The 27246-nt window shown below is 45.9% G+C and overlaps 1 protein-coding gene and 1 long non-coding RNA gene across 13 annotated transcripts in view; one reads left to right on the top strand and one right to left on the bottom strand.

The window, feature by feature from the left end:
- Positions 1-497: 497 nt before the first annotated feature.
- Positions 498-9436, bottom strand: LOC140510916 (uncharacterized). Its single transcript, XR_011969398.1, has 2 exons — positions 9167-9436; positions 498-2194 (listed from the first exon to the last, which is right to left on the bottom strand). It is a non-coding gene; the product is annotated as an uncharacterized lncRNA (long non-coding RNA).
- DCTN1 (dynactin subunit 1) overlaps positions 1124-27246 on the top strand; it is a 39259-nt gene continuing 13136 nt past the window's right edge. For 2 of the 12 annotated variants that reach the window (XM_072619821.1, XM_072619820.1), the window contains exons 1-5: positions 13879-13926; positions 15966-16211; positions 16448-16526; positions 16769-16803; positions 21604-21624. In XM_072619821.1, the coding sequence (XP_072475922.1) occupies positions 13894-13926; positions 15966-16211; positions 16448-16526; positions 16769-16803; positions 21604-21624 (414 nt within the window). In that variant the 5' untranslated portion in view covers positions 13879-13893. Of the gene's footprint in view, positions 1313-13649; positions 13927-15965; positions 16212-16447; positions 16527-16768; positions 16804-19915; positions 20128-21603; positions 21625-27246 lie in introns of those variants that run through there. The other 10 variants (XM_072619829.1, XM_072619827.1, XM_072619828.1 and 7 more) reach the window with 7 other exon arrangements.

Here is a 27246-nt window from a genome sequence, read left to right as displayed (position 1 = left end):
ACGAAGACTCCCAAAGTCTCTCCTACAACGCGTTCCCCCTTTCCCCACTCAAGTATTGCCTTGTACCTATGTGAACTAATGTCATATATACTTTTTTAAAATCTACCTGTTTCTCTCCTCTGTTTGCAAGTATATTAAGGCTTCCTTTAAAAAAAAAAGATTAAAAAATAAATATTTCTGCAGTCTAAAGTTTTTTCCCAAATTTACCAGAACAGAGAAGACCTTATCACTATTCCATCAGACTTCTAGGAAAACAATGCCTTCAGCTACACATCCTTGCTGCCTTTTCAAAAGTGTTTCTGAAGGGTGGCTGGGTGGCTCAGTGGATCCTGCACCGGTCCTGCACTTAGGAGGACCTGATTTCAAATCCTGCCTCAGACACTTAACTAGCTGCGTGTGAAGTCATTTAACAGGTTGCCTTTAAAAAACAAAAAAGTGTGTCTGCAGCTCTGCACCTAAATCGGGGAAGACAGAATTTTCTTTGACCTAAGGCAGAATGTCATACCGACATGCATTTATTAAGTGCCTACTATGTGCCAGGCAGAGTCTATGGGCTCTCAGAGAATACAAATAAAGGGAAAAACAGTCCTTGTCCTCAAGGAGTTCACAATATAATGGAAGATCCTTGAGGAAAGGGACACGTTTCAGTTACATTTTGGTATCCATGCACTCTGAGATTTACAGAGCGCTTTGTAGACCGACTGGCTGATTTAAGGCATCTGGAGGCTAGACGGATGGGTCCTCAGGTGGAGCTCCGGCTGCGCCAAGGCCCCGCCTTCTCTCCCTCCTTTTCTTCTCTCTTCCGCTCACTAGGGGCGCTCTATCCCACACACGCTTCCTTCTCTTCTTCCATTAGGGTCCTCCCGTGGCTTCAAGTTTCCAGTGCGCCTGCTCCTTCCTCAGGAGGTCCCCGCCTCTTTCGAGGCTGTCCGCCTCACTGCCTGATCGCTGCTCCTCCCTGACCCCACTAGGTTCTGGGGTCGCGGCTGCCCCAGAGTCAGGCTTGGCGAAGCATGGTGTATAGCCCTCACTCCGGGCCGAAGCCGTGGGCCGCAGGCCTCGAGGCTCTGGCGTGGAGCGAGGCGGAGAGGGGGGCAGCCTGGAGGACAGCTTTCCTTGAGTGTTGGGGCGGGGCGGCGCCGGCTTGGGAGGGGTCTTGGGCGGTGGCCGCCGTTGGGGGCAGCGGCGGAGTCTGCAGGCCGGCCCCTGACAGGTAGTGGGGCGCGGAGAGGGCGGCCCACCCCCTCACCTGCCCTCCTCTCCCCTTCAGCCGCCCACAGTCCGAGACCCTCGCCTCCCAGGCCCGGGGAGTGTATGTCTGGTCGGGGGGTGGTCAAGGTTCAGGGCTGTGTGTGTAGTGGTCAGGGTTCTGAGTGGGGACTGGAGGCGGCGGCGGCGGCGGCGGCGGAGGAGGTCTGGGTGCTGGTGCATGTCTGTCTCTGTGTCTTTCGGAGAAGGAGGGGCACAGGTCTGGGGCGGGAGGCGGGGCCAGAGGAGGTCAAAGTTCGGGGGGTAGGGGCTGTATATGTAGGCGGTGGGTATAAAGTATACGGTATGGGCATGGCGCTGGAAGGGCAGCGTTCAGGCCTGGGGTGTGTGGGGGGGGGGGGAGAGGTCAGGGTATAGGCCGGGGGCAGGAGGGGGTCGGGGTTCGGGCCTGGTTTGGGGGGAGCCGAAGGATGGTCAGGGTCGGTGTCTGGACTTTGTGGGAGGTGGGAATGGTTAAGATTGTGACCTCAGACCTGGGGCTATTGACGGGCCGGGGGGCAGAGTGTGTGTTAGGGATAAGGAGTTTCCCTTTATAGAGCTAAGGCATTTTCGGGGTCCAGGAGCCAGCATAGGAGGAAAGTTGTAGCATTTCACCTGGGTTTGGTGGGAGCTGTTTTGGCAGGAGCAGCGGTTGTGGAAGAGGAGGAGCGATTCCTGTACTAAGCAGGGAGTGGAGGTGGTTGTCCAGAAGGGAGACAGCAGTGGGGGGAGACACTGGGGAATTTCAGAGCTGACACCAACCCTGACAACTGTGGCTCACCTGGTAGCCGGTAGAAACCTTCCCATCATCTTGCCTAACTTTGCTGCTGTTGGAGGCTTCTGGGCTCCAGATTTCTTCCATGTTTCCCCAGAGATGGGAGAGGTCTCCTCCATGGGAGCTGGAGAGTTTGCCCTTCAGACCATGTTGTGTCATGTTGAGAGCTGTCTGTTAAAAGAATAAAAGCATAGTTTTAATAAAACACAGTTTTAGTGCTAGCATAGCTTGGTGCCAGGAGCCTGTGGACCTTAATTACAGTTTTGTATATTTAGGTGTCTTACTTCTGATGGCTTGGTAATCAGAAAATATGTGACAAATTATTTCATCTATCTCCTCAACTTTAGGCAGGTCTGCAACTAAGCAAGACAAGTTTTTTGAGGAGGTGACAACTTTATAGTTTGTGGCCATAATGAGCAATCAACTCACATTTAATGAGCACCCAGTCTTCAAGCCACTGGGGATATAAAGAGGTATATAAGATCAGATAAGGAGATGGAGCATTTATGTAAAAAGGTCAGTAGGAATACCAGGCTTTCCATGATGTGTCAAAAGTGAAGTATGGAATTGAATATCAGAACTGACCCCCTTATCTTCCAGATGGTAAAACAGAGGATGAAACTTGTCCTTAGTCACAGAAGTTCATAGGAGAACTTGTAACAACAGAACTCTCAGAGAAGAGAAAGAACACTGTGGAGAAGTTAGAGAAAAATTCACCAAAGAGGTGTATACCATGAGCTGGGTCTGTTTTTAAAGTAATGGAAAAGAAAAGAGCAAACTAGGTTGAGGTTTGGTGGTGAGGAAGATGATAAAGATGGGTTCAAACTATATAATAGTTTCAGTACCAGGATAAGGATAAAGCAGAATTTTAGAAACGCTAATTTGACTGTCATACACAAGATTGGAGTAGGAAACAGATAAGAGGAAGGAGGTAGGTTAAAAAGGTCCTTCAGATCTAGGCATGAGGGCATGTCAAGACTGAGGGGGTAACAGTGGGAGTGAAAAGGAAGGAAGGAATGGGAGAGGCTTTACTAAGGAAAACTTGGTTGAATTTGGGGTTGACTGGATGTGGGGAAGGAATCACATAACAATGTCAGAGATCATCAGGCTAACCTGTATTAGAACAGGAATCCCCTCTACAACATCCCTTACAAGCGGGTTATACTGCATTTGCCTGAAGACTCTAGTGAGGGTGAATCTGTCCTCTGTTGTATACTTTTGGATAGCTCTAATTGTTGTGAAACTTCTTTATTACAATAAACCTAAATAGCTCTCTCTGAACTTGTGCTCATTGCTACTAGTTTTTTCCCCTCTAGAACCAAACAGAACAAGTCTAATCCCTCTGCCCTTCAAGTGATATTCAAATACAGCTATCATGTCCTCAGTTCTTTTCTTCTCTATGCTAAACTAAACATGCCCAATTTCTTCATCTGTTAAGTTTAAGTTCCTTATCCCACCTTCTACAAGAAGCCTTTCCCATTCCCTCTTACTTCTAGTGCCTTCCCTCTGCAGATTATTTGTCATTTATCCTGTATATAGCTTGTTTGTACATAACTGTTCACATAGTCTTTCTTGTTAGACTGTAAGCTCTTTGAGAACAAGGACTGGCTTTTGCCTTTCTTTGCATCCCCAGCACTTAAGACAGTGCTTGGCATGTAGTAGGTGCTTAATAAATGCTTATTGACTGACCTCTGATTCCCTTTCTCTGGACACATGGTGTCCAGAACCAAAGTCCAGTTGTGTGACCAGGACAGAGGCCAGTGAAACTATCTTCCTCCTCTTCCAGGATATAGACTCTTCTCACTTTTTGAATAAGATTATTTGGCTTGCATGTCACACTACTGGCACATTGTGAACCTACATTCCTCTAAAACCCCCTAATGTTTTTCACGTGAACTGTTTTCTAACTGTGGTTTTTATATCCCTTGGGGAGTTGAATTTTGGTACTACCCAAGTAAGGGACATTACATTTATATTTATTAGATTCCATTTTTTTAAGCCTATTATAATCTGTCGAAATCTTTTCATATCTTGATTCTGTCATCCAACTTGGGGATGATTTTCAGCTTCATAGTTTCCGCAGATTTGATAAACATTTTCTCTATGCCTTTATCCAAATCAATGATAAAAAATTTTCTGAAAAGCTGACTAAGGACAGCTCCCTGAGGTAATTTCCTGTATACTTCTAAGTCATTTAACTAGTTCAAATTCCCCCTAAAATTTTCATCCTCTCTTACATGTCTCTATCTTGTCCACAAGAATAGCATGAAAGATTATGTCCTGATTGCCTTTCTAGTAACCCTTAACTTTAAATGAGGTTTCTGTGGCCTGATCTGTTCTTGATGAGGGCCTACTTCTTTTACATGTTTACTATCTATCCCTTTAATTTTACCAGAAATTAAAGTCAAATTTATTGAAGATAAATTCAGTGACTCCGTCCTCTTCCCTTTTGAAAATCAGCACATTTGTCCTCCATTCCTGTGACATCTTTCACAGTGATCACTGAAATTGCTCAGCAATCGTATTGACAATTCCTGCAGTGCACTGGGATGTGACTCATTCAGAACTGGCAACTCGAACTTTTTGAGAGCAGCCAGATGCTTTTACCTTCACTTCATCTTATCAAGTCTTCCTCCACAGTATCTCTCCTCTCCATCTTCTCTGCACTCACATTGTTGCCACTCAAAATCAGGGCCCCATCACCTCTTGCCTGGACTGCTAGAGTGTTCCTCAGGATTACAGTTTTTCTTCTCTCCAATCTGTCTTCTACATAGCTACCAACTAAAAAGAAATTTTTTTAAGTAAAGCACTGTTCTGACCATGTCACTGCCTTACCCAAAGCCTTCAGTGATTCTCCTTTACTTATAAGATAATAGACAAGCTCCTTAGCCTGTTATTTAAGGTTCTCTACAATTTGTCTGCTTACCTTTCCAACTTTATTTCACATCTCCCCATCATTAACTTTGCACTCCAGCTTGGCTGGAATTCCTTGAACTTGTTACTGTGCCCCTTGCCTCCATTTCTTATGCCTGGAATATACTCCCTCCCTTCTTATGTCAGCCTTTCAGAATCCTTATCTTCTTTTAAGACTAACTCAAGGATCACCTCTGTGAAGCCTTTTCTGATTCCCAAGCTGCTGGTGCCCTTTTCTGACTTTAATTTTTCCTGTAACTTATTTGTGGAGATGCTGTGTTCCCTCGTTAGAACATAAAATTGTTGAGGGCAAGAACTGTTTTGTGTTTGGCTTTGTGTCTCCATTACTTAGCACAGTGACATGTTTATAGTGAGTGTCTAATAAGTACTTGTTGAATTATCCTGTATTTCAGCTCTTCCTTAACCACTTTCTTTTTCAGGCCTAGGATCATTTTACCTTGTTAGCTAAATAAAGCAGAAACAGTTGCATATTCCTGCTTTCTTCTCATGGATTGTTATCCATTCCAGGCAGTGGTCCTGTCCATACTTTGATCTCCCCCTTACCCCAAACATAGCTTTAAAAACTCTTTTTGGTGTCTTTGGCATTAGTTTTCACCTTCAGCTCATTCTGATCTTTAGCACTTTTTGACATTAATCTTAGAGAAGCAAACTTCTGTTTTGTATTCTTTTGTAATTGTCCCTTGCTTCCTAACCTTCTATACTTGTCTTTCAGTAGTCTAAGTAGGTTAAAGAGTTCCTCACATCCAGGTTGGTTCCTTAAATTGTTCTCTCTTTTCTTTTCATTGGAATTAGTCATTAGAATTTTGTCAGTCTTGGGGGAGGGGGAGAGCCTCTTTCCTGTGGAATTTTAAGCTCTGAGATCCTGCCTATCTTTTCTATGAACCTTTGAAATCTCTGTCCCACAGAGTATGCGGGGGTTGTCAGACTTGTCTGGCATTCATTTCTTGCTCTATCACGAGTTCTAAGGGGAAGAGTGGTTACTTCTCCCCCAGCTTTCCATCATTTGGACTTCAGCATCCAGCCAGTTCTTCATTAGCCAGATTCTGATCCAAAACACATCCCCTTTTGTTTTTCTTCTACTTTTTGAATAAAATTACCATGAAAGCCAGCCAAGAATGTGTCAGCTGCTCTGCTTTTAACAGAAAGCTCCAGATGTCTAGATAATTGGAGTTCCCAAACACTATTGTATAAGGCTTCAATGCTGAGTTGTGATGGTTTCTGAAATACCTATTTCTTTTTTCTGTCCAAGTGGTCCATATTATATGCCTAAGACAATATCACTTCTGTTTCTTCCTCCATTGATCTTTACCCAAATGTTTTCCCTTTCCTTTTTCTTGATTTCATCACGAGTATAACTTTATAGAGTGCTGCTCCCTCCTACTTTCTTATTTATTGCTTTTGAATAAAATAAACCCTTACATATCCATATTTTAGACATGGGACAGGGGACTAGTTTGAGGCAGTACAAATGTTGAGTCTGACGTGATGGTGGACCATCCAGATAGGAGTGTCCAGGAGTCATTTAGAGCTGTGGTCATGGCTAAAGGTAGAGATTTGGAAAACATCTGCATAGAAGTGTTAGTTGAAGCATGCAAATGGCTGCAATTTCTATGGGAAAAAGTAGAGGCTGTATAGAATAGGAGGCTGACATCATTGGAAAATGGCCACATCTAGGGGAGAAGAAGTGGAATGAGCGAAGAACGCAAAAGGATGGTCAGAGAGGTCAGAAGGTAACTAAGGCATCTAATGTGTCAGGAGCCAAGTAAGGAGAGAATGTTTTAATGAACAGAGAGTGAATGACATCACGAGAGATGGTGAGACCTAAGCCAGTGGGGAAAGACAAGAAGTCATTGGGAAGCAGCACAGTGCAGGCAGGGGAGTCAGATGGCAAGGAAGTGAGAAGGTGGAGGCACTGAAGGTTAACTTTCATTTGAAGAAGTTGTTTTTGGTTTTTTTGAAAGAAAGGAGAGAAAAGGGCCAGTACCTTGGGGGGTAGCAAGTTTGAAGGAAGATGGTTTGTTTTTTTCAGGTTAGGAGACCTGAACAAGTTTATAGGCCTAGAGAAAACCAGTGAGGAGAAAAATGGAGTAGGGTTGTGAGAGAATAGGGTTAGGAACACAGAAGATCACTGCCCAGTGTGCACCTTTTGAGTTTCTCTTTACCACAGAGTGAATTGGAAACCCAGGCTGGCTCCAGTTCTACTTGACCAGCAGACAGATTTGTTTAGTATTTATCCCTTGTCCAGCATGATAGTTTGATCTTGTCATGTTGCTCCTCTGCTGAAAAATCTTCACTGGCTGCCTGCCTTCTCTTGAGAAAAGTTTAGTCTCCTTCATCTGGCTTTCAAGACATTCCATAACCTGGTTCTGCCTTAACTTCTCACTTTACTCCCCCTACCCACCCTAAGTTCTAGCCAAACCAGTGACAGCTAGGCGGCTCAGTGGACAGAGCAATGGCTCTTGAGTCTTTAGGTCTGTGTGACTTTGGGCAAATCACTTAATCTCTGTCTGCCTCAGTTTCTTCATCTGTAAAATGGAAATAATAATAGCTCCTACCTTCCAGGATCAAATAAGACAATAGTTACAAAGTGCTTAACGCAGTGGTTTGCACATGGTAGGTGTGTATAAATGCTAGCCCTTATTATCTTATTATTATGGGTTGTCTCTGTCCCTCAGACAGCCCCCGTGCTTGCTTCTCTCTCATGCCTTTGTTCACACTGTCCTCTCTGCCTGAAATGTTGTCCTTACTTCTCTTCACATATTAAATTCCTACCCATGCTTTAAAACCCAATTCAGAGACTCAAATGTCATTTTTTTCATGAAGGCTTCTCTGATCTCCTGCTGCTCCTTCATTCCTTTCTCCCCCAACAGCTTCTCCTTTCTGGCACTACTTAGGATTTGTTTATATCTCACTAATGTTTTTATTTTAAAACTCTCATTTTAATTCTAAACACCTAAAAAGAGTTTTCCCAAACATGTAACAGTTTACAAAAAGGGATTTCTAGATGAAATACTGAATCTCCATACTACTTGTTTCTAATATACTGTAGAAGAATGTAGCATTGTATATTTAGATTTCCTCGTTTTTGATCTTATTTTCTTGCTAGACTGTAGCCAAGAGCTTTCCAAACTTTGTATCTCTTTGTATCATACTGCTTCCCACACATTGCTCCTACTCTGGTCCTGGTAGCATAGAAGTTGAAGTTTTTTAGGAGACCTTTTTTTGCCTGCCTCAAAAACAGGAAAGGTTCTTCTGTGTCCCTTTCCTGGATATCATTTGAGAAAATTGTGACTGTATAGAGTCTGCCACAGGTCCTAGTGAACCCTTAGGCTACCCTAAGGCTCTTCTTCCCCAAGGCCTCCATTTAGAGAAGGTAAATTATGAAGAGATCTAGAGGATGCAACTTAAGAGGTAACACTGTGATAGCCTTCTTCCCCCCAGCCATTTATGTTTGCTATTAGGAAGTGCTAGTGGCTCCCATCTGGGAGATATTTTGGGCCCTTTGTGAGTTCCAGTTTAGCTTGAGGTTCCTACTGCTGGTATAGAGATACTTTGCCAAAGGCTGTGTTGGAGAATGTCAGCTCTGCAGAAATCAAACCATCTGGAGGAGTTCGGAACCCAGTTGGCCAGCTTTTGTGCTAAGCTAATGCTCAGTGCTAGTCAGGAAGGGTGTGATCTAGATGGGATGGGAGGTTAGGGGAAGTGGGAAGGAGACAAAGGAGGAGAGGAGGGAGGGAAAGGAGAGGGTAGATTAGGTGCACAGCCAGTGAGGAACGATGTGAGGGCCTACCCATAGTTGGTCAAGCTCTGAGTCCTAAGGCCCAGAGTAGTGTCCAGCAGTAAAGACCCTATTCTTTGCTCCCTCCTCTTCTCCCCCATCCCCCAATCTTAATAAATTATCGTGGTAATGGAGACCTTGGAAGAAGTCAGGTTGCCAGTTTTTTGTAAGACTCAGACCTGACTGAGAAGCTCAAACCACTCAGCAGGCCGAGCCTGAGTTGTGCCTGAGGATAGGCCTCTCTTATCAGTTCCAAGCATGGCAGACTAGCTTTGACAATGGCTTTATCTAGTGATGAATAAAACAAGCTCCATTTTTCCACACGGTGTCAGTTTTAAGTAGGGCTGGAGGGTGAGTTTGTGTGGCTGCCAGAAGAGAGTGAGTTCGGGAGAGTGGTGGTAATAGAGATGATGGGAGAGAGATCGACTCACCTCTTGTTGCAGTTACTGGAGCATCTTCTCGATTGCCTCCATCTGCAGGTTGCTATGGTTACCTCCTCTGAGTGGGATCCGTGGCAGAGATTTTTTTCTAGTTGTGCTCAGATGTTGCCTCTTGATATGAAAGGGGGACAAAAAGGAGGTCATTCCAAATCAGTGTAGCCAGTCAGCAGTCAAGTCAAAACAGATTCCGTTGAGGTGTTGGTACCCGTGACAGCAGCTTTGTTGGCTGCTGAGGCTGCAGCTGAAGTTGTGAAATGGTGCAGCCCTTCGGAGCGCAGGCTCAGGACCCCTGTCTGCAGGGTCCTAGTGCCAGGACTTTGCTTCCAGGTATAAGGGGTGGTGCCAGAGGAGGAGCTCAGGCATAGGCAAGCTAGTCATCAAGGGTAGCTGAGCAGCCTGCTGATTGCTCATTGCCTTATTTTCCAAAATGCTTTGTTGAGAGAGAAAGTAATGTCTTGGCTTCTTTGTGTGCATTCCATTAAAGGGTCTGGGGCCACCAAAAATGTGCAGTCACCAGGGCAAAGCACATTAAGTTCAGGGTTGATGAGGAGGAGTTTCCAAGAGGAAGCTGGGTAAACAGGCATGTCCTTTAGTAAGAAAGACATGACTAGTCAGACTGGGAGGTGAATCTCAGGCCTAGAGATAATGGGACACCTAGAGGAGTTCAATTACGAGTTTCTGTATGGCTCTGTGAGCCCTCTGTGGCAGTGGGTGGTGGATCCAAGACCAGGCTCCCTCTCAGCTTATTCAGAGACTTATTTGAGAGACAATGTGTTAATGAAGCTGGAGGAAATTTAGGAACTATGGGTTCTGCCTGGGTCCACTACAGGGTGGTTCTGTAATCTCAACTGGGTCCTCTCTTTGGCAAGGCCCCCTTCTTACACCTTCTTCATTAGCTCTTTATCCTACTCACCACACAGCCTCTTTCAAAACTTTTCATGCTTCCTCAGACCTCCCACAGCAACCTGAGGCTATAGCAGAAGGAGTGAAATGGTATAGTCTTTTGTATGCTCAGAAAACCCTCACTTGATCTGTTCATCCCCACTGGTTATCTTCCTACATCTTTCCTTCCTTTCTTGGCTAAACTCCTTGAGAGGGCTGTTGGCTGTAGATATCTCCACTTCCTATCACTGTCTTAACTCTGTACGGTCAGACTTTCTATCTCATCATTCAACTGAATCTTCTCTTTCCAGAGTCACTGTCTCTTAATTGCCAAATACAATGGTCTTTTTTTCTTTTTAAAAATAACCTTTTATTGATTTTTTTTTACATTACTTAGATTTCCCCATCATCCTATCTCTTCCCCATCTCTGGGAGCTATCCCTTACAACAAAGAATTTTTTAAGAAAAGAAAAAGAAGGAAACATTAAGCCAAATTAATCAGTATATTGGAGAAAACATATATGTAATATATATTGTATATGTGGAATCTTTCTTTTAATATAAAGTAATTTCGAGAAGAGGCAACCAGGGGACTCAGTGAATAGAGCACTGGGCCTAGAGTCAGGAAGACCTGAGTTCAAATTTGGCCTCAGATGTTTGCTAGCTGTGTGACCCTGGGCAAGTCATTTAACCCTGTTTACATTAATCCCCTGGAGAAGGAAATGGCAAACCACTCCAGTATCTTTCCCAAGAAAACCCCATTGACATTATGGTCATGAAAAGACAGACATAACTGAATGACTAACCAACAACAAATTTCCAGAGGAGTTTCTAGCATTAACAGCTGGGTCAGGGGAGTAAGGAAAGGCCTCTGGTGAGAGGTGGTAACTGAACTGATTTTAAAAGAAGCTCCGGATGTGTAAGAGTCAGAGAGGAGGAAGGTGCCCATCTTCACCTCTGGGGTTGGCTGGGGGGAAGAATAGTGGGTCTGGACTAGGCTCTGGATGTTGCTGGGCACCGTTGTTAATATCTCTGGGTTTTAGGATCTGTAAAATGAGGGGATAGAGCTAGATGTCTTCTAAGGACCCTTCCAGCTCAGAGTTCTAACTTCCTTATTTTGGTTGAAGATATGGCCATTTTTCCTATCCTATCCTCCAGGTTGGAAACCTGGGCATCATCCTGGATTCTCTTCTCTCCCTCCCTCCCACACCGCCTTCCCCATCTAATCACTTGCCAAGTTTTGTGGCTGGTACTTCCCTAAAATCTCTGAAATCTGACCCCCTTCACTCCACCCACATCAATCATCTTGTTCAGCCCTTACCACCTCTCACCTTACCTTGGCCTCCTAATTGGCCTCCCTTCATCCAGCCTCTTTCCTCTCCATTCCATCTTCTGCATAGCTGTCAGGTGGTATTCCTAATGCACAGGTCTGACCCTGTCAGCCCCCTGTTTGAGAAACTTCAGCAACTCATGTGTTTGCTCTTTAAAGCTCAGATTGGCTCCAACCCATCCTTTTCAGTCTACTTTCCCATTACTTGCTCTCATGTCCTCTTCCATCCAAACTGATGCAGGGCATTCTATCTCCCATTTCTTCTTCCCACTGGACTTTTTAGGTTCATGAGCTTCCTTCTCTTATTAGTTACTCTATATTTATTTATTTTTGCCCATCCATGTACATGTTGTTCAGAAAACAGGCTTTTCTAGAATAGGGACTTCTATTTGTGACTTTGTCTCTCACATTAGAGGTCATTAATATATTTCTATTGAGTTGAACTGAGCCTGTGGCTTTTAGGACTTGGAAATGTGGTCTACACCTTTAGCTGCCTGCTAAGATCTAGTGTTCTGTCTCTGGGGTTTTGCTTTCCCTGGAGTCTGGGGCTTGTCCCCACACTGAACCAAGTGTTAAATCATTGTAGCACCAGGATGGGAGGGTATGTCTTCTTGACTCCTTGTGACAGCCAGCAATGGTAGGAGGAGGGGAAGGAATACCTTGTTCAGCCTCAGTAGGCAGTAGAATCAGTGTCGCTGAAGAATCCTGGAAACTCTTTCATTTCTTGTTTCCTCTTCCAGTGACAATGAGCACCTAAGGTCATAGAATCATGAATCTAGAATTAGAAGGGACCTCATAGGACATCTAGTCTGATCCCTTCATTTTACAGATGAGGAAACTGAGGTGCAGGAAGTGACTTGCCCCAGGTCACATAGCTAATAGTGGTCAGAGACTGAGGCAGCTAGGCTTTTTGGGAATGGATCTCCTGGGAAGACAGACCAAGAGTTCACACCGAACATGTAGCTGAAGGAGTCTTGGGTTGAGCTTTGTGTGAATGTTGGCATTCCCCAAGGCCTCTACCTACTGCTGTTGATCTGGCTGAAGTGGTAGAGCTCTGTCCTTTCAAACTGACAAGGAAGAGAATTTTTCTCCCAGACAGTTTGGTGGGGTCATATAGCAATGGTTTTCTGAGCATTCGGTTCCATGTGGTGGATAGGATAAGTGTTCCTTTCCCTGTGCTATATTACTGCCTGGGCCAACTTGATACAGACTCCTAGCCGGTCCTAAGGTGAAGGGGAGACCTAATAAACCCCTTTGGCTTGACTCCTTTGGCTGATTGAAGACCTAGAGAGCAGAGGAGTAGAAAACATTTCTACTGAGATCTTTTTTTGAGAGGGAGATGATATCCTTATTTTACAAAATGTTCAACTTTGCAGACACTTCTCAACATATACTCAAATCCCTCCCCCCCATCTCTTCAAATACAGCAGCCGCAGAGCTGTCTCTTGTACTTGAATGAAGAGTTTGATTGCCTTTGGTGGTTTTCTTCCCATTGTAAACAAAGTCATTGTCATGCTGCTCTTTTAAGCCCTATTTCTTTGCTTCTCCCTCCCCAAGTCTTCCTTTGTTTCTCTGTGGTCTTCCTCTTTACTCTTAATTTTGAACATTTTCTTCATCGGGTCAACTCTTGCTGGGCCCAGCTTTTGTTCCTAGCTTTTTGTTAGTACAGATGCTACTGCTGTTCATGTTTTTGTGCAAGGGCTATTTCCTATTCTCCTTAGCCTCCTGGCATATAAACCCAATGCCAAGGTTTTTTGGCCAAAGGGTCTAAACAGTTTAACAATAGTTCTTGCACACTTTTAGATCATTTCCTGTAAGAACTGGACCAGTTCACAGCTTTACCAGAAGTTAATTATTGTGCCTGTATTCCCACAGGGCCTCTAACTTTGCCTTTTGCCTTGATTTACCACCTTTGATAATTTGGACTTGAGATGATTTTGCAGTTTTTCAAATGGTTGATAGTTTGCATTTCTTCTTTTGAAAACAGTTCCTATCTTTTGACTATTTAAGAGAATTTGACTTTGGCAGTGATGAGACCTGAGACAGACAGCCATCAAAATGTCATCGCTCTCTGCTGGCCTAGGTCGGCACCATGTTCTGGAGGGGACAGTGGTTGTGAGCTCTGCCGATCCTCTTTGGGAGCTGTGCTTCCCAACTTTTTTCTTCCCTGCTGTCTCCTCTTGCCTTGCCCAGGTGAAGGTGCAGGGCACTAGGACCCAGAGGCTGGGAAGCTCTCTGACAAGTCTAGAGCTAGACTAGCGCAGAGTGAGGCTGCTCATCAGCTGGGCTTGCAGGATCCAGGCTCCTCTGGTAGCCAAGGAGCTTCCCCCTTGTTCTCTCCAGCCTCAGCCTGCTTGTCCCTCTCCTTTGGGAGGAGTGGGAGAAATAGTGTTATTCATGGGCCTACAGGTTTCTGTATGAATCTGGAGGATCTGGGGCCCCTAATATCCTCAGGCCAGTGTCTGATGGTCTGGGGAGAAATCGGGGAAGGAACCCAGGCAGAAGCATGGCCCAGAGCAAGAGGCATGTGTATAGCCGGGTAAGTGGGGGCAGGATACCCCCAACTGAGCCTAGGAGCTGGGGAGTAGAGGGGTGGGCTGGGCCACCTGGGCCTGCGCTCTTGTGGGTATTGTTGCTGTGGGGGTTGGGCTGTGGGCTGTGACCATCACTCACCTAACAGCTTTGGGGTATTGAAGAGGAGCCCCCATAGTCTGGTTGCTGTGCGGCCTCGTCCAACTCCTCCTGGGGGGTCTTCGATGTGCTGGAGTCTGTGTCTCTGCCTAGAGTTATGCCCTGTATCTTGGCTTTACTTAGCCTCTGGCTGTCATGGGCCTCAGGCTGCAGGCTCCAGTGGGGGCTGGGACATCATGGGGGCCCTGAGTCTGGGTAGAATAGACTTACAATGAAGTCTTTCTTCAGAGCTGCTTTGTTGTTCCTTCATCTCTCCCTAGCTTGATCTGAGTTAGGAAAGGGCCTTCGGAGGAGGGTTGTCATAGGCTCTGTATCCTTTTCTACCTGACTTGATCTCCCTTACCTCTGAGACAATTACCCATCCTTGGGTTCCTGTAGTTTATCCTTGGCTGCACTCTCACTATCCACTTACTTGGCCTTTTTGGCATCTGGGGGATCAGTGTGTGTACATTAGTGGGAAAGGGTGGTTCTGATTTTATTGTCAGTTTATTCTATCAGTGGTCCTCTCCAGAAGCCACTGTGCTTTCTTTGGTCCAGGGGCTGGCTGCCTCCGTAAACACCTTTCATCACCACTCAAGGTGGCTGTCTTTCTAGATAAGTGATATGGACCCTTGAAGAGAGCTGGGAGATGGCCCATTCTTTCCTAGGCTGGCTCTTTCCTGCAACTCTGCATGCTACTTCCCAATTGCTATAGGTATCTCTTCCTGGGGCCTGGGAGTGGGTAGAGGCCCACACAGGCCCTGCTGGTCACTTACTTGGCTCATTTCACCCTGTAGTTCCAGAATTCCCCTGCTGTATTGGGTTGCCCTATTCTACAATGTTGTTGCTGAAGCTGGGCCAGGTGTGGTGTGGTATGCCCCCTAGATCTCTATGGGCTAGAGACACTTTCCATCCATTCAGAGTCTGGCTTCCCATTTCTGTTTGGCTTTTGGTGTCAGTCTGTGTGTGCATATACGTGTGTGTGTGGTCCAGTTTATATGTGGTTATAAGTTCTTGAGGGCACTCCTTACCCTTTTTATTTTTATACATTGCCCAGCCCAGCACATAGTTACTGGGTTTCCACTAAAGACTTATCTGAGGGGATAACTGGATCATTAAGTCTGTTGCATATGTGTTTAAGAATAGAGGGAAGAATATTTAAGAATTCAGGAAAGTGTAGCTTTTTAACTTTGAGAGGAAACATAAAGCCTCTTCTGGAGATTGCTTTCTCCTACACTTACTCCTTGGAGGCAGCAGATAGAATGAGGGTGAGCTAAATTGATAGCAGGGCCTAGGCCAAGGAAGGAGCATATGAGTTGTTCCCTGGAAATTCAGGATATAGTAAGGATGGATTTGAAGCTTGAAGAAAGAATAAGTATGTAACTGCAAGTGAAAGAAGCCCAGAGGGTCTCCCAAATACAGAGAAGGGAGGTGATTTCACTGGAGTTAGGGTAGTTACAGAGTTGTAAAGATTCACTTCATATTCCCCTGTGTTTCTGATTAGGGCTATAACTGGGAGCGGGGGGGGGGGACCCAAGAAATTGCTTAGCCCTCCTTGTTGTTTCCTTTCCCCACTTGGAGCAGTACCCTGCAGAAAACAGCAATATGAGAATATTAAACATTTTTAAAGCAAATATCAAATTTATTTCTAATTAGAGATTGTATTAAAAATTATACAAAAGTTCTATAAGTGTTTGGAGATCTCTAGTGGGTAATGAAGGGAGTCTCTAGGCTTTAGGGTCTGGCCCAGACCTGTAAATATAGCTCAGAGTGGGTGACGCACATTCTTCTTTAAATCAGCCCTCAGAACTCCTGTTAGAATTGGGATTTGGGTCCAGCACATTTCTTCTGTGCTGGTGTGATGATGTCTGCCTGTGAAGCAGCTGACTCAGTTTGTGTCTCTTGCAGACACCAAGTGGCAGCAGGATGAGTGCTGAGACGAGTGGCCGACCCCTCCGTGTGGGGTCCCGTGTGGAGGTGATCGGGAAGGGCCACCGTGGTACTGTGGCCTATGTGGGGGCCACACTGTTTGCCACAGGCAAGTGGGTAGGTGTGATCCTCGATGAAGCCAGGGGCAAGAATGACGGGACTGTCCAAGGAAGGAAGTATTTCACATGTGAGGAGGCGCATGGCATCTTTGTCCGCCAATCACAGGTACTTATGCCAATCACCCACAGGCCTTTCCCTCAAGCCTCTAGCTGTGAGAAGGGTGAACACTGGAAAAGGGCTATGGGAGAGAATGTCTAGTGTACTTATCACAGGAAGGGCCCTGGGCTTTGACATAGCAAGGGCTATCTGAACCCCGGCTTTTTGTGTAACAAGGGGCTGAGTGTGGGGAGCTGTCTCAGTTATTTCTGATTGAGAGATTTGTGTCTGTTCCATGGCCTCAGATCCAAGTGTTTGAAGATGGAGCAGATACCACATCCCCAGAGACACCGGACTCCTCAGCCTCAAAAGTGCTCAAGAGAGGTATAGATCTGGCCACTGTCCCCCTTTCTTCTGAATCCTAGCTTTATTTTTTCCTTGTCAGCTCACTTGATCCCCACATCCCAGCCTCTTTCTATCCAACAATCACCAGGTCTCTCTCACTAGTGTCAGGGTTATCATGGGCTATGGAGCCCTGTTCCATAACTGCTCTCAGTCCTTCTTCCATTTCTTATGGCTAATTCCTTCTACTTCCACCCTTTTCTCTTTCCCCTTGTTTTTTGCAGAGGCAACTGACCCAGCTACCAAGACCAGCAAACTGGTGAGTTGCTTGATGGGGTTTGGCTGAAGGGTTTGAACCTGGGCAAGGGAGAGAGGGGGAGGTCCAAGGGCCGGAGGAGTATGGAACTGCTTATCTTTTAGTTCCTGGATGTACATTGTAGGGGTACCCAGAGGGAATCAAAATTAGTATTGGGGACTCGAAAAAACTTGTTTGAAGGTTAGGGCTGAGTTGATGAAAAGTTTCTACTACTAGAAAGGTCTTTACTACTTTCTAGTATATTCAAAAGAAAAGATTGGATTGGGATGGCCTTGATGAGGCTTGTGGAGGAGGGGGAGTGGGATCAGTAGGTTGTTCTGCCTAGGCAGTGTAGCTTCCTATGTTAGCACAAGCATGCTTGAAGTGCTTTGTGGGAGGCTGGGGCTGGACATTGGTGATCCAGGGATTGGGGTGGGGCTCTTTTGTTTATTAGGGAATTTGCTTCTAGTTCTGTTACGGTATGTGAAAAGGACTTGCATTGAGGGAGAAGAGAGGCTTTAGCTCATCTCCTCCAGGATGGCGTCAGCTGGGGAGGTGTAATAGGTTTTCAGTGCCTCCTAGCAGAGGATAACAGGGCTAGGAGGCACCTGTCCTTGTGGAAGGAAATGCAGGGGTCAGGGGAAGCATTAGCCATCCCCAGATCCATCCTGCAGTCACCTGCCTCCCAACATCCCTGGGCTGCTGCAGACCCTTAGGGCTCAAATATGGCCTCAGTGAATTATTTGATCTCTAACTCTATCCTTTGCTGAACCCCTTCCCATGCAGCGAGGAATGAAGCCTAAGAAGGTGGTGTGTCTCCTTGTTGTGTGTCAGTGGGAGGGAGTAGGCTGGCATCATGCCTCCTTCTCTGTCCATCCTGCTCTTCTGCATGTCCTCTTGATGCTGCATGCTTTTGCATGTCTTCTTGGGCCCTAGATGACCAGAGGAAAAGGCGGCCTTAATCCTCCCAGGGCTCGGCTTTACCAGGCTTCAGGTGGTTTTTACTGTAGACCTCCCCTTTTTTCCAGACAGTAATAGAACTCTTAAAGGAGTTAAAGATCCTAGCAGAAGCTACACAGCCTTAGGTGAGGTGAAGGGTTGTCACTAAGCTATGATTCAGGCATAACCCTGACTTGGTGGCATGAAAAGGATATTTGGGTAGAGAGATAAAAGCCCTTGAGTTAGAGGACCCTGGAATAGATGTTCCTAAAGGATGGACCAGATATCACCTTGAGGTTCTGTCTCCTTCCCTACCATCTCTTCTTCCTAGAGTTATGTCAGTTCTGTCTTTGCAGGTGTCCTATCCCTGTCCCTTCCAGAAATTTTTAGGGCTGTGCCATTTCCCTGATCACTGTCTCCTAGAAGACATGGCCCTGGTCATGTCTACCATCAGTAGTCATTGGGGCTGTGCTGAGCTTGGAGACTGGGATCCGGAATCCTCTTGCTGCCCAGTCTCACTTCCCCAGGGCCCCTTTGGCCCTCGGCCCTGTCTGCTTTTGGCCTGCATGTGCTTGTGTACCGTGTTGTGATTTCTTTGCCTGATCACTTTGGGACACGCTAATGCTGCATGAGAGTCTTGCTTTGAGCTCTTGGAGCTACTTGCTGGGGGGAAGGGGCTTGCTTTTGAGGGTGGTCATAGTGTACAGTGTGCTGGATCCCTGGCTTAGGGACCTGCAATTGGAACTCCTCTCTTCGGTGACTTTATCCCAGCTAGGCTCTATCCCATCTCACTGCAGGGACCTTGAACTGAGCAAAGAAGGGGAGCAGCATCTCTTTCATGCCTTCCCCAAACCTGGGGAAAAGAGGGGGCTTCTCTCTAGAAGTGGCCTGGGGCTTCTGAGGAAAAGGAGGGTCCCTTTCCCACACCTCAGGACAGGGGGATTCAATGGTAGAGACTGGAAGCCTGGTGGGGCACCTGTTCTGCCAGAATTTCTTCTCAAGGCCCTCAAAGCCCTGGGTAAAAGGATGGGAGTTACTGATGGAGGACATTATCATGGAGATTAATTAAGTCTGCTGTTTTTGCAGGATGTCCTTTGTGCCTGTCCAAAGGATGAGGGGTGGGAGGAAATGATCTCTTTGTGGATGGGGGGGATTTTAATCTCCTTAATCACTTGTGTATCATGAGAGCTTGTGTCCTTGGGATCCTTCAAACCTTGTGGGGTTTGAATGTATATGGTTGTGTATGAAAGAGAGACACAAAAAGGAGGGGGATACACTGTGTTCCTGGGCAGGGCCGGGAGAGTGGAGGGAAGCACTATGCATATGTGAGAAATACAGAGACCCTGTGTACACCTGGAGCGAAGGAGGGGAGGAAGTGTGTGTACACATGGGAGTGACTGAAACACAGGAGAGAGTGTGAGAGAGACACACACAGAGGGAGAGGACAGTATGTGTTTGTGGTTCAGAGAGGGGGAGACTCTATATATGACAGAGATAGATGTAGAGGAAGGGAGACTTTGTATATGTGGCACAGCAGGGGAAACTGTGTGTGTGTGTGTGTCTGTGTGTGTGTCTGTGTGTGTGTGTGATGGTGAGGGGGAGAGGGAGAAAGATAGATAAGAGATCAACAGACACATGGTACACAGTGAAGATAAGACTGCATGAGACAGAGACAGACAGACACACAAAGAAGAGGAAGACTGGAATATGTAAGTGACAGAGGGAGATAATTATAATGGAGGCACATCAGTCCTTCTGTAGGTCCTGCTATCCTAAGAGCTCTGGCTCTCCAGCCCTATCTCTTCTCCATCTGTGTCTGAATCCTGAGGGTTATGATCTTGGAGGGAGTGGATGGGATGGGCGGTCCAGAGGGAGGAGTCTGTGGAGTACTGGGTGTTGCTAGGTGACTGAGGACCCATCTCCCTCCCCCACCCCCACCCGAGTCTTGGAGGGCGGGTCCGATGACATCACGAGGAGCTAGAATCCAGGGCTGGGTGCAGCTGGTCAGAAGCTGAGATCGTGGGATCTGGATTTACCTAGGATGGCGAGCTGGGCCAGGCTCTGCTCCTGATCCCTGCACAGAGCTGCAAAGGACGGTGGGGGGTGGGGGTGGACCTTGGGGCCATGGAGCCCTAGAGTTCGGAGCTATTTGGAGGCTGCTGGGAAGATGAGGCTGCATTGTTGGAATTTGATGCGCTAACCTCCTCTTTCCGCTGGTCCCCTTCTGCCCGGCCTGCCTCTCTCACTCCCCCCTCCTCCATTCTCCATCCTCCCACCGTCTCTCTGTCCTTTCTCCGGCCATCTTTCCTTGGTCCCTCTTTCTCCCTGATTCCTTGGTCCCTTTCTCTGTTTCTGTGTCTCTGTCTTTGGTTTTCTGCAATGATGAGACAGGCTCCGACCACCCGCAAGGTACTCACTCCCTCTCCCACTGGCCCTGGCCTTGGGTACTGTGGTTACCTAGGGGTCGGCATTGCTGCTGCTGCTACTGCTGTTGCTGCTGCTGCTGCCACTCGCTGCCACCACCACTGCTGCAAGTTACTGGCTCCGTCAGCCTGCTGTGGGGAGGGGGGGTTGTCGGGGAGAAAATGGGGAGGGGATTGGACATCACCTGTCACCTCCATTTTTAGCTGGCTTTGACTTTCATTGGGTTTTGTGAATCTGTGTGTCCTGGGGGTCGTTGTCCCCCTGGAGTGTGTGGAGCTGGGCATCAGTCTAGGGGCTGCTGCTGCTATTGCTGTTTGCTTTAAGAAAGTTGCCTGTTATGGGGTGCCTGGGTAGGGGATTGCTGAGGCCTTCTATAGGAGCTTGCTTGGGTTAGATTCTTACCCTGGAGGTTATGATTGGCTTTCGGGGCTTCCCTCTCTCTTCCAATTGCCAATTTTAGTGGGAAGGGAGATGAAGCTCTTGTTCATCATCTGTGACCCTGAGTTGGAGAAATTGGGGGACAGCCAGAAAGAAGTGCTTCTTTGATTCTAGAGGCCCTTACAGACAGGCCTCTAGCTGAGGTCTAATCTAGGGACTGGGTGGGGGACCCTTAAGGAAAGAATTTGGAAATAGAATTGTCATGGCACCCTCCTGTCAAGATGTGGGTTTAGTATATAATTTTCCATTCCCAATGATTCCTGGAGTCTTGGGAAGTGCCCCTTTACATATGCTGTTTTCTCTTTTCCTCTTCTTCTTTCCCCATCTGTTTCCCCCTCCTCCCCAAATTCTGCAGCTTGGGCCACCTTGCTGAGCTCAGGGCTTCTGGCTAATTTAATATTCATGGTCTTGATACCTGAGCCCTCTGTATTGGGAGGTAGTGGAGGGGGCGGTGTTTGAATGGGACCTTGAGGGGGCAAGTTGTTCTGCTCTAGTCACTAGAGAGCCTGAGACAAATATCCCAGAACCATGCCTCAGCAGGCCTGATTTCTAAGGGGCCTCTCCAGCCCCTGACCCCTACAGCTTGGCAAAAGGAAGAGAAGGACCTTGGGAGCTCTAGGATCTTTGGCTAGGGTCAGAGAGGGCTTGGTCTCTATTACTGAGGCAAGCACAAATAGCTGAGTCTTTGGGGACCTGGTCTCTGGGGCCTTCTTTACCACCTGCTGCCTCTATTCTCCTGTGTCTGGCTGAGGTTACTGAGGAAACCAGCTGGCCGAAGCTGGGCCTCCTTGGTCTACTGTGTTGGGAGAGGGGAGGACTTGGAGCACAGCTGGGGACCAAGGGGGCAGAGGGTATTCCTTGGGGGAGGAGGAGGGAGAAGGGAGCTGGTCATCTAACAGAGGCCCTGTCCCTGTTTCCTCTCCCACTCTCTCCACTGTTCCTGCCGCTGTCTGTCTCTGCTCCTGTCTCTTGTTCTCCTGAATATCTCTTCTCCTCTGGCTCTGCCTCCTGTTTCCTGGCCAGACTACCACCCGCCGACCCAAGGTGAGAGAGAACAAGAGGCCTCTTCTGGGGTCCCTGCTGTGTGTGTGTGTGTGTACGTGTGTACGTGTACATTATGTATATGCTCTACCAGCACATGTGTGTTTATGCCTGTAATAGTACGTGATCAGGAGACAAGCTGCTTTTAAGTAAAAATTGAGGACATTTAATATGAATGTTGCCCATCAAAATTGAGCCAAAGTTTCCTTATATATAAAATAAGATTGGAAAAATGATCTCTAAGATCTTTTTCACTTCTGACAACATATAAATTTATTTCTGAGGTAATTGACACTCAAGGTTGTAGAGGAAACAGTGATGGCTCATTCAGGACCTAGAGTTAATTGGGGCATACTTCCTGGAAGAGGAGTCTTTGGGATGGGCGGCCAAGATGCCCAAGGCCTGCCCTTCTTTACCTTTTTTTGTGTCACAGACTCCTTTGGCAGCCTCCTGAAACAGCTTGTGGACCTTTTCTCAGAAGAATGTTTTTAAATCCATAAAATAAAATGCATAGAGTTGCAAAGGAAGTTAATTATCTTAAAATAGTTAGCAGAATATATTGAGACAAACAAATTCATGGATTCCAGCTTAGGAACTCCTGGTCTAGATAAGGGTAGAGGGACATGGCTGTTTTAAGAGCTTTTACAGGCTATGAGGAGCAGAGAGATGGCTGTCCTCATGTACAGTCATGTGTCTCTATTTCCCTGTGTATTTCTCTGTGTGACTAGGGGTATGTGTATCTATCATGGGCCTTGAGAAACTCTTGTGGGGAGGACAGGGCAGGGAGGAGAGGGGCGGGGGAATGGCTATGATTTCTGATGCTATCCTCCAAAGGCAGGGATGGGCTGTACATGTATATCTATGACTCATCCCATATTACTGCAGTGTATGCTTGTGTATGATAGTACGTGATCTAGCTCATCGGCCCATGTGTGAAAGCATCTCTTATATGTCTGTATAGATATCATCATGTGACTTACGTCTCTGTGACAAAGCTCAAATATCTATGAGTGGCCCAATGTTGGTGTCAGTGACTGTGTGTCTTGGTGTTTAGTGATTCATGTACAGGAAGGAAGGAATCCTTTATTGGCCTCCCCTCGAGCACTCACTGGCTTTGAGGCTCCTTTCCTAGGTAAATGAGATGTTCTGTGACTTCTCCCGGTCCTTATCTCCTCCCATTATGCACAAAGCTAAGTAGCTCTTGGCTGAGCTCCTTGTGTCCCTGTTCACAATAATTGATCACCATTTGAGTGCTAGGCTTCTTGGGCCTAGGAAAATGGCATTAGGGAAGCCCACGCCCTATCTAGATCTGAAAGACCTGAATCTGGTAAGCTTGAATTTGATCGGCATAGATGAAAGCCCTATAGTGGAGTTCCCTAGATTGGCTTCACAAGTGCAGGATGAGGGTGACCATAAACAGATTGGACAGTTTTATAACTACAGGCACAATGTGGATCAGAACTGGTATGGTAGCCAAAAAACTCAACTTGATCTTAGACTCCTTGTTTAATACCCAGAACAAGAGATGTTTGATGGCTCTGCTGTCCTCTCTTCTGGCCAGACTCCACTTGGATTATTGTGTTCACTTTGAGGTTTCTCATTTTAGGAATCATGTTCATAAGCTAGAGCTTGTCCAGAAGAAGGAGACTAGGATGAGAGGACTGGAGACCATGACATATTCAGACTGGTTTACTTAATTGGGGATATTTAGTCAGGCAAATGTCTAATCTCGTACTGTGTGCCAGGCACAGTGTTCCATGCTGGAGATGCAAAACTGAAAACAACAAAAAAAGAAGCCCTGCATTATATTCTACTGGAGGAAAACATGTACTAACAAGCAAATACAAGACAAATTCAAAGCAGTCTTGTAGTCTTGGGTTGGGAGAGTCTTAACACTTGGGGAGATGAGGCAAGGTAGATATGGCTCACACTTGATCTAGGTTCTAAGTGGTGGGGTGAGGAGGAACTTGTACCTCTAAGCATGAGGGACAGATAGTCTGTGTAAAGGCATGGAGCATCATGTACAGGGAGCAGGTAGGTCAGTTTGACTAGAACAGTGTGTGAAAGAGTTATATGTAATTATCTTAGATAGTGTGGTGACAGATTGTGAAGGACTTTCAATGTCCAGTAGAGGAATTTGCATTTCATTTAGAGGCAACAAGGAGCCAACGGAGCTTCTTGATGCTATAGATTTTAGAGTCTTTTAGTCCAGTTCAAACCCAGTTTAGTCCAGTTCAGACCCATCCTTTAGAAATAGCAGTTTCGTAGCTGTGTGGAAGACAGATTGGAGCAGGGACAGCATAGATGTAGGGAGGCCAATTAGGAGCCTGCTAAGATGGCCCAAGACAGAGATGCTGGCTGGCCTAAACTAGGATGTCCTGTGAACAGAGAAGGGGACAGGTATGAGAGATGTTGTAGAGGGAGAATCCACATGCCTTGATGACTGATTGGATAAAAGGTTAGGGACAATGAGGAGTTTAGGATGACTAGGTTTTGAACCTAGGTGACTAGAAGGGTAATGGTGTTCACAGAAAAAGGAAAGTCCAGGAGAGTGCTGGGTTTAGGAAGATAGGTCACAAGTTCTGTTTTAGATATGTAAAGTTTGAGATGCTTTTACTTCAAGGTGATGCTGTCCAGCAGGCATTTGATGATGTATATGGGTTCAGAAGAGAGATAAGGGCTGGATAATTCGATTGGGGAATCAGCTATTCAGAAAAGAACTGTGAGAGCTGATGAAGTCACCGAGAGAGTGTAGAAAGAGGAGAGAAGAGAGATCAGGACAGAGCACTGAGTTGTACCCACACAGAAGGGTCAGGACATTGATAGTCTTGCAAAGGAGGCTAAGGAGTGATTCGACTGGTAGGAGAACTAGCAGAGATCATCCAGAAAGCAAAGAGTGGTGTAGAGCATCAGACAACGTGGAATGATCAAAAAAAAATGAGGACTGAGCTTAGGCCTTTGCGTTTAGCAATAAAAAGATCATTGGTGACCTTAGGAGGGATTTTTAATTGAGGGGTGGAATTGAAAACCAAATGACAAGGGATTTGAAAAGTGAATGGGAGGTGGAAAAGGGAAGGTAACAAATGTAGACATACTTTTCTGGCAGTTTGGGTGTGAAATGAAGACTGTAAGATAGGAGTTTAAGTAGGATTAAGGGGGTCACGTGAAGGTTTCTTAAGAGTAGGAAATATGGGAAAACTGAGTACATTGGTAGTCAGCAGAAAAAGAGCCAGTAGATGAAATAGTGAAAACCAGAGCATGGGCACGTGTTTGAAGGGGCAGGCTCCTGAAGGACATAGGAAGGGATGAGATTAAGGACTTGAATAGAATGGTCGAGTTTGACAAGGAGCAGGCCCATCTCTTCTCTGAGATTGGAGCAAAGTGAAGACTTTGGAGGGACATGTTTCTCATATTCAAGTATTTTATAGAACCTGATAATCTCTGTGTTGGAAGGGACCATAGAAACACCCCACTCTCACTCTACCTAAACAATCCACTCTACAACATACCCAACAAGTGGTCATCCATTTCTTGCTTGAGGACCACTAGTGAGAGGGAGCCCACTATCCCTTGAAGTGGCCCATTCCATTGGCAGTAGCTCTAAAGTGTTAAAGAATTTTTCTTATATCAATCCTAAATTTGCCTTTTTGCAACTTGCTTTCATTGCTTATAACTGCCTTCTGGGGCCATGAAGAACAAGCATAATCTTTCTATATTCCAGCTCTTCAGATACTTGAAGATAGCAACCATGTCCCACCGAAGCATTCCCCATTCCTTCAACTGCTCCCCATATGTCATGGCCTCAGAGACCTTTCACCATTCTGGTTGCCCTCTACTGAATAATCTTGAGCTTTTATCATTCTCCTTGCTAAAATGTGGAGGCCAGGATTAAATGTAATATTCCAAGTATTTGTCATTTTCCTAGTCCTGGTCACAACTTACTTTTGACTGCCATATTCTACTGTTGACTCATGTTGATCGTGTAGTCCACCAGAACCCCTGGATCCCTTTCAGATGAATTGCTATCTAACGATGCCTTCTAATTGTGTACTGGTGAAGTGGATTTTTTTAATCCAAGTATCAGACTTTATATTTATTTCTTTAAATTTTATCTTACTAGATTCAAGCCAATGTTGAGATCTTTTTGGATCCCAAACCTGTCACTCAGTGTTTTAGCTATCCCTTCCAGCATTGTGTCATCTACTAATTTGATAAGAATACCATCTGTGTTTGTATCTAAGTCATTAATTAGGACCAAGCACAGATCCCTGAGACATACTATTGCTGAAGTCCTTCCAAGGTGACCCTACAACATTAATGGTTACCCTTTGAATCCAGTTAGTCAATCAGATCTCAGTCTACCTAACTAAAGCAACATCGAGCCTTCATCTCTCCATTTGACTAAGAATTGCAGAAAAGAGTTAGTCAAATGTTTTGCTGAAATCTAGGTCCCTGTGCCTTTCTTTGTATTGGCTGTTTTCCATGCCTAACCAAATCTTATTCCTCTCTTCTCTGCCTCTTAGAGTCCTGGTTTCCTTCAAAAGTCAGCTCAAGTGCCATCTTTTACACGAATACCTTCCTGATCTCCACCCCTTCCCCTCATTTTGTATAGGTTTAATATATACTTAAATGTGTACATGTCTCCTCTGCTAGAAGGTTCACTCCTGGAGGTAGGGACTGTTTTGTTTTTGCCTTTGTATCTCCAGCATTCATCGCAGCACATCATCAGCCACCACATAGGTGGTTAATAAATGGTTGTTGATAGATTGATAGACAAACTATAGAGCTGCACCATGCTCTATCATCAGTCTAGTGGCCCTGTCAAAAAGGGAAATGGGATTGATTGGGTGTGCCCCCACAAACATGATCATGCTCCTTTTCCAGTACTTTTATAACCACTAATTTCAGAGAATAATGTAGAATTTTGCTAAGAATTGGAACCAACTGACCACTATCACAGTCTATAGATAATAGTCTGTGTTCTCTTCTCCTTCTTGAAAATGGAGCCATTTGTTCTTTTCTAGGACTGTAGCCCCTCCACTGTTCTTCAGGATCTTTCAGAGGTCATTGATCAGCCCGCATGTGGGCCAGTTTTTACAGTATTCCAAGATGCAGTTCATTTGGCTCTGGTGACTTCTACTCCTCCAGAACTGTATTTTAGCTTCCTGTTAGCCTTCTTTTGTCAAGACCTTTCTGATCCAGTGAACCTTTGTGGAAGAGCGATTAGACTTGGTTTTGGCCTCAGATTAGGACAGTTCCAGAGAGGCAGACTTTAGTTTACTACTCACTCGCTGCCTCCAAGTGCAGTGGCTGCCTTGGGAGCCATCACTGGAGTTTTTAGGGTAGAGGCTGAATGACCATTTATCAGGGGCCATTGTAGGAGGTAGTAATATTTAGGTATGGCTTGGACTAAAGAATCTCTGAGGTCCTTTTCAATTCTCAGATGCTTCAGTTTTGTCTCTGGATGACTTTGTGCGTGTGTGACTGTGTACGCTTCTGTTTGTGATTCATTGAATATCCTTGTGACTCAGCATGTGTTGTGTCTGTCTGTCTGTCTCCATGATCGACTGTGGTGTGAGTTGGCTCAGGAGAAGAGGATGAGGGAAATTTGATGTCCAAGATTAT

The sequence above is a fragment of the Notamacropus eugenii genome, chromosome 6 (genome assembly GCF_028372415.1).
Source record: "Notamacropus eugenii isolate mMacEug1 chromosome 6, mMacEug1.pri_v2, whole genome shotgun sequence".
Classification (NCBI taxonomy): domain Eukaryota; kingdom Metazoa; phylum Chordata; class Mammalia; order Diprotodontia; family Macropodidae; genus Notamacropus; species Notamacropus eugenii.
Note: the sequence above shows the minus strand (reverse complement) of the source record. Positions and strands in the feature narration are given on the sequence as shown.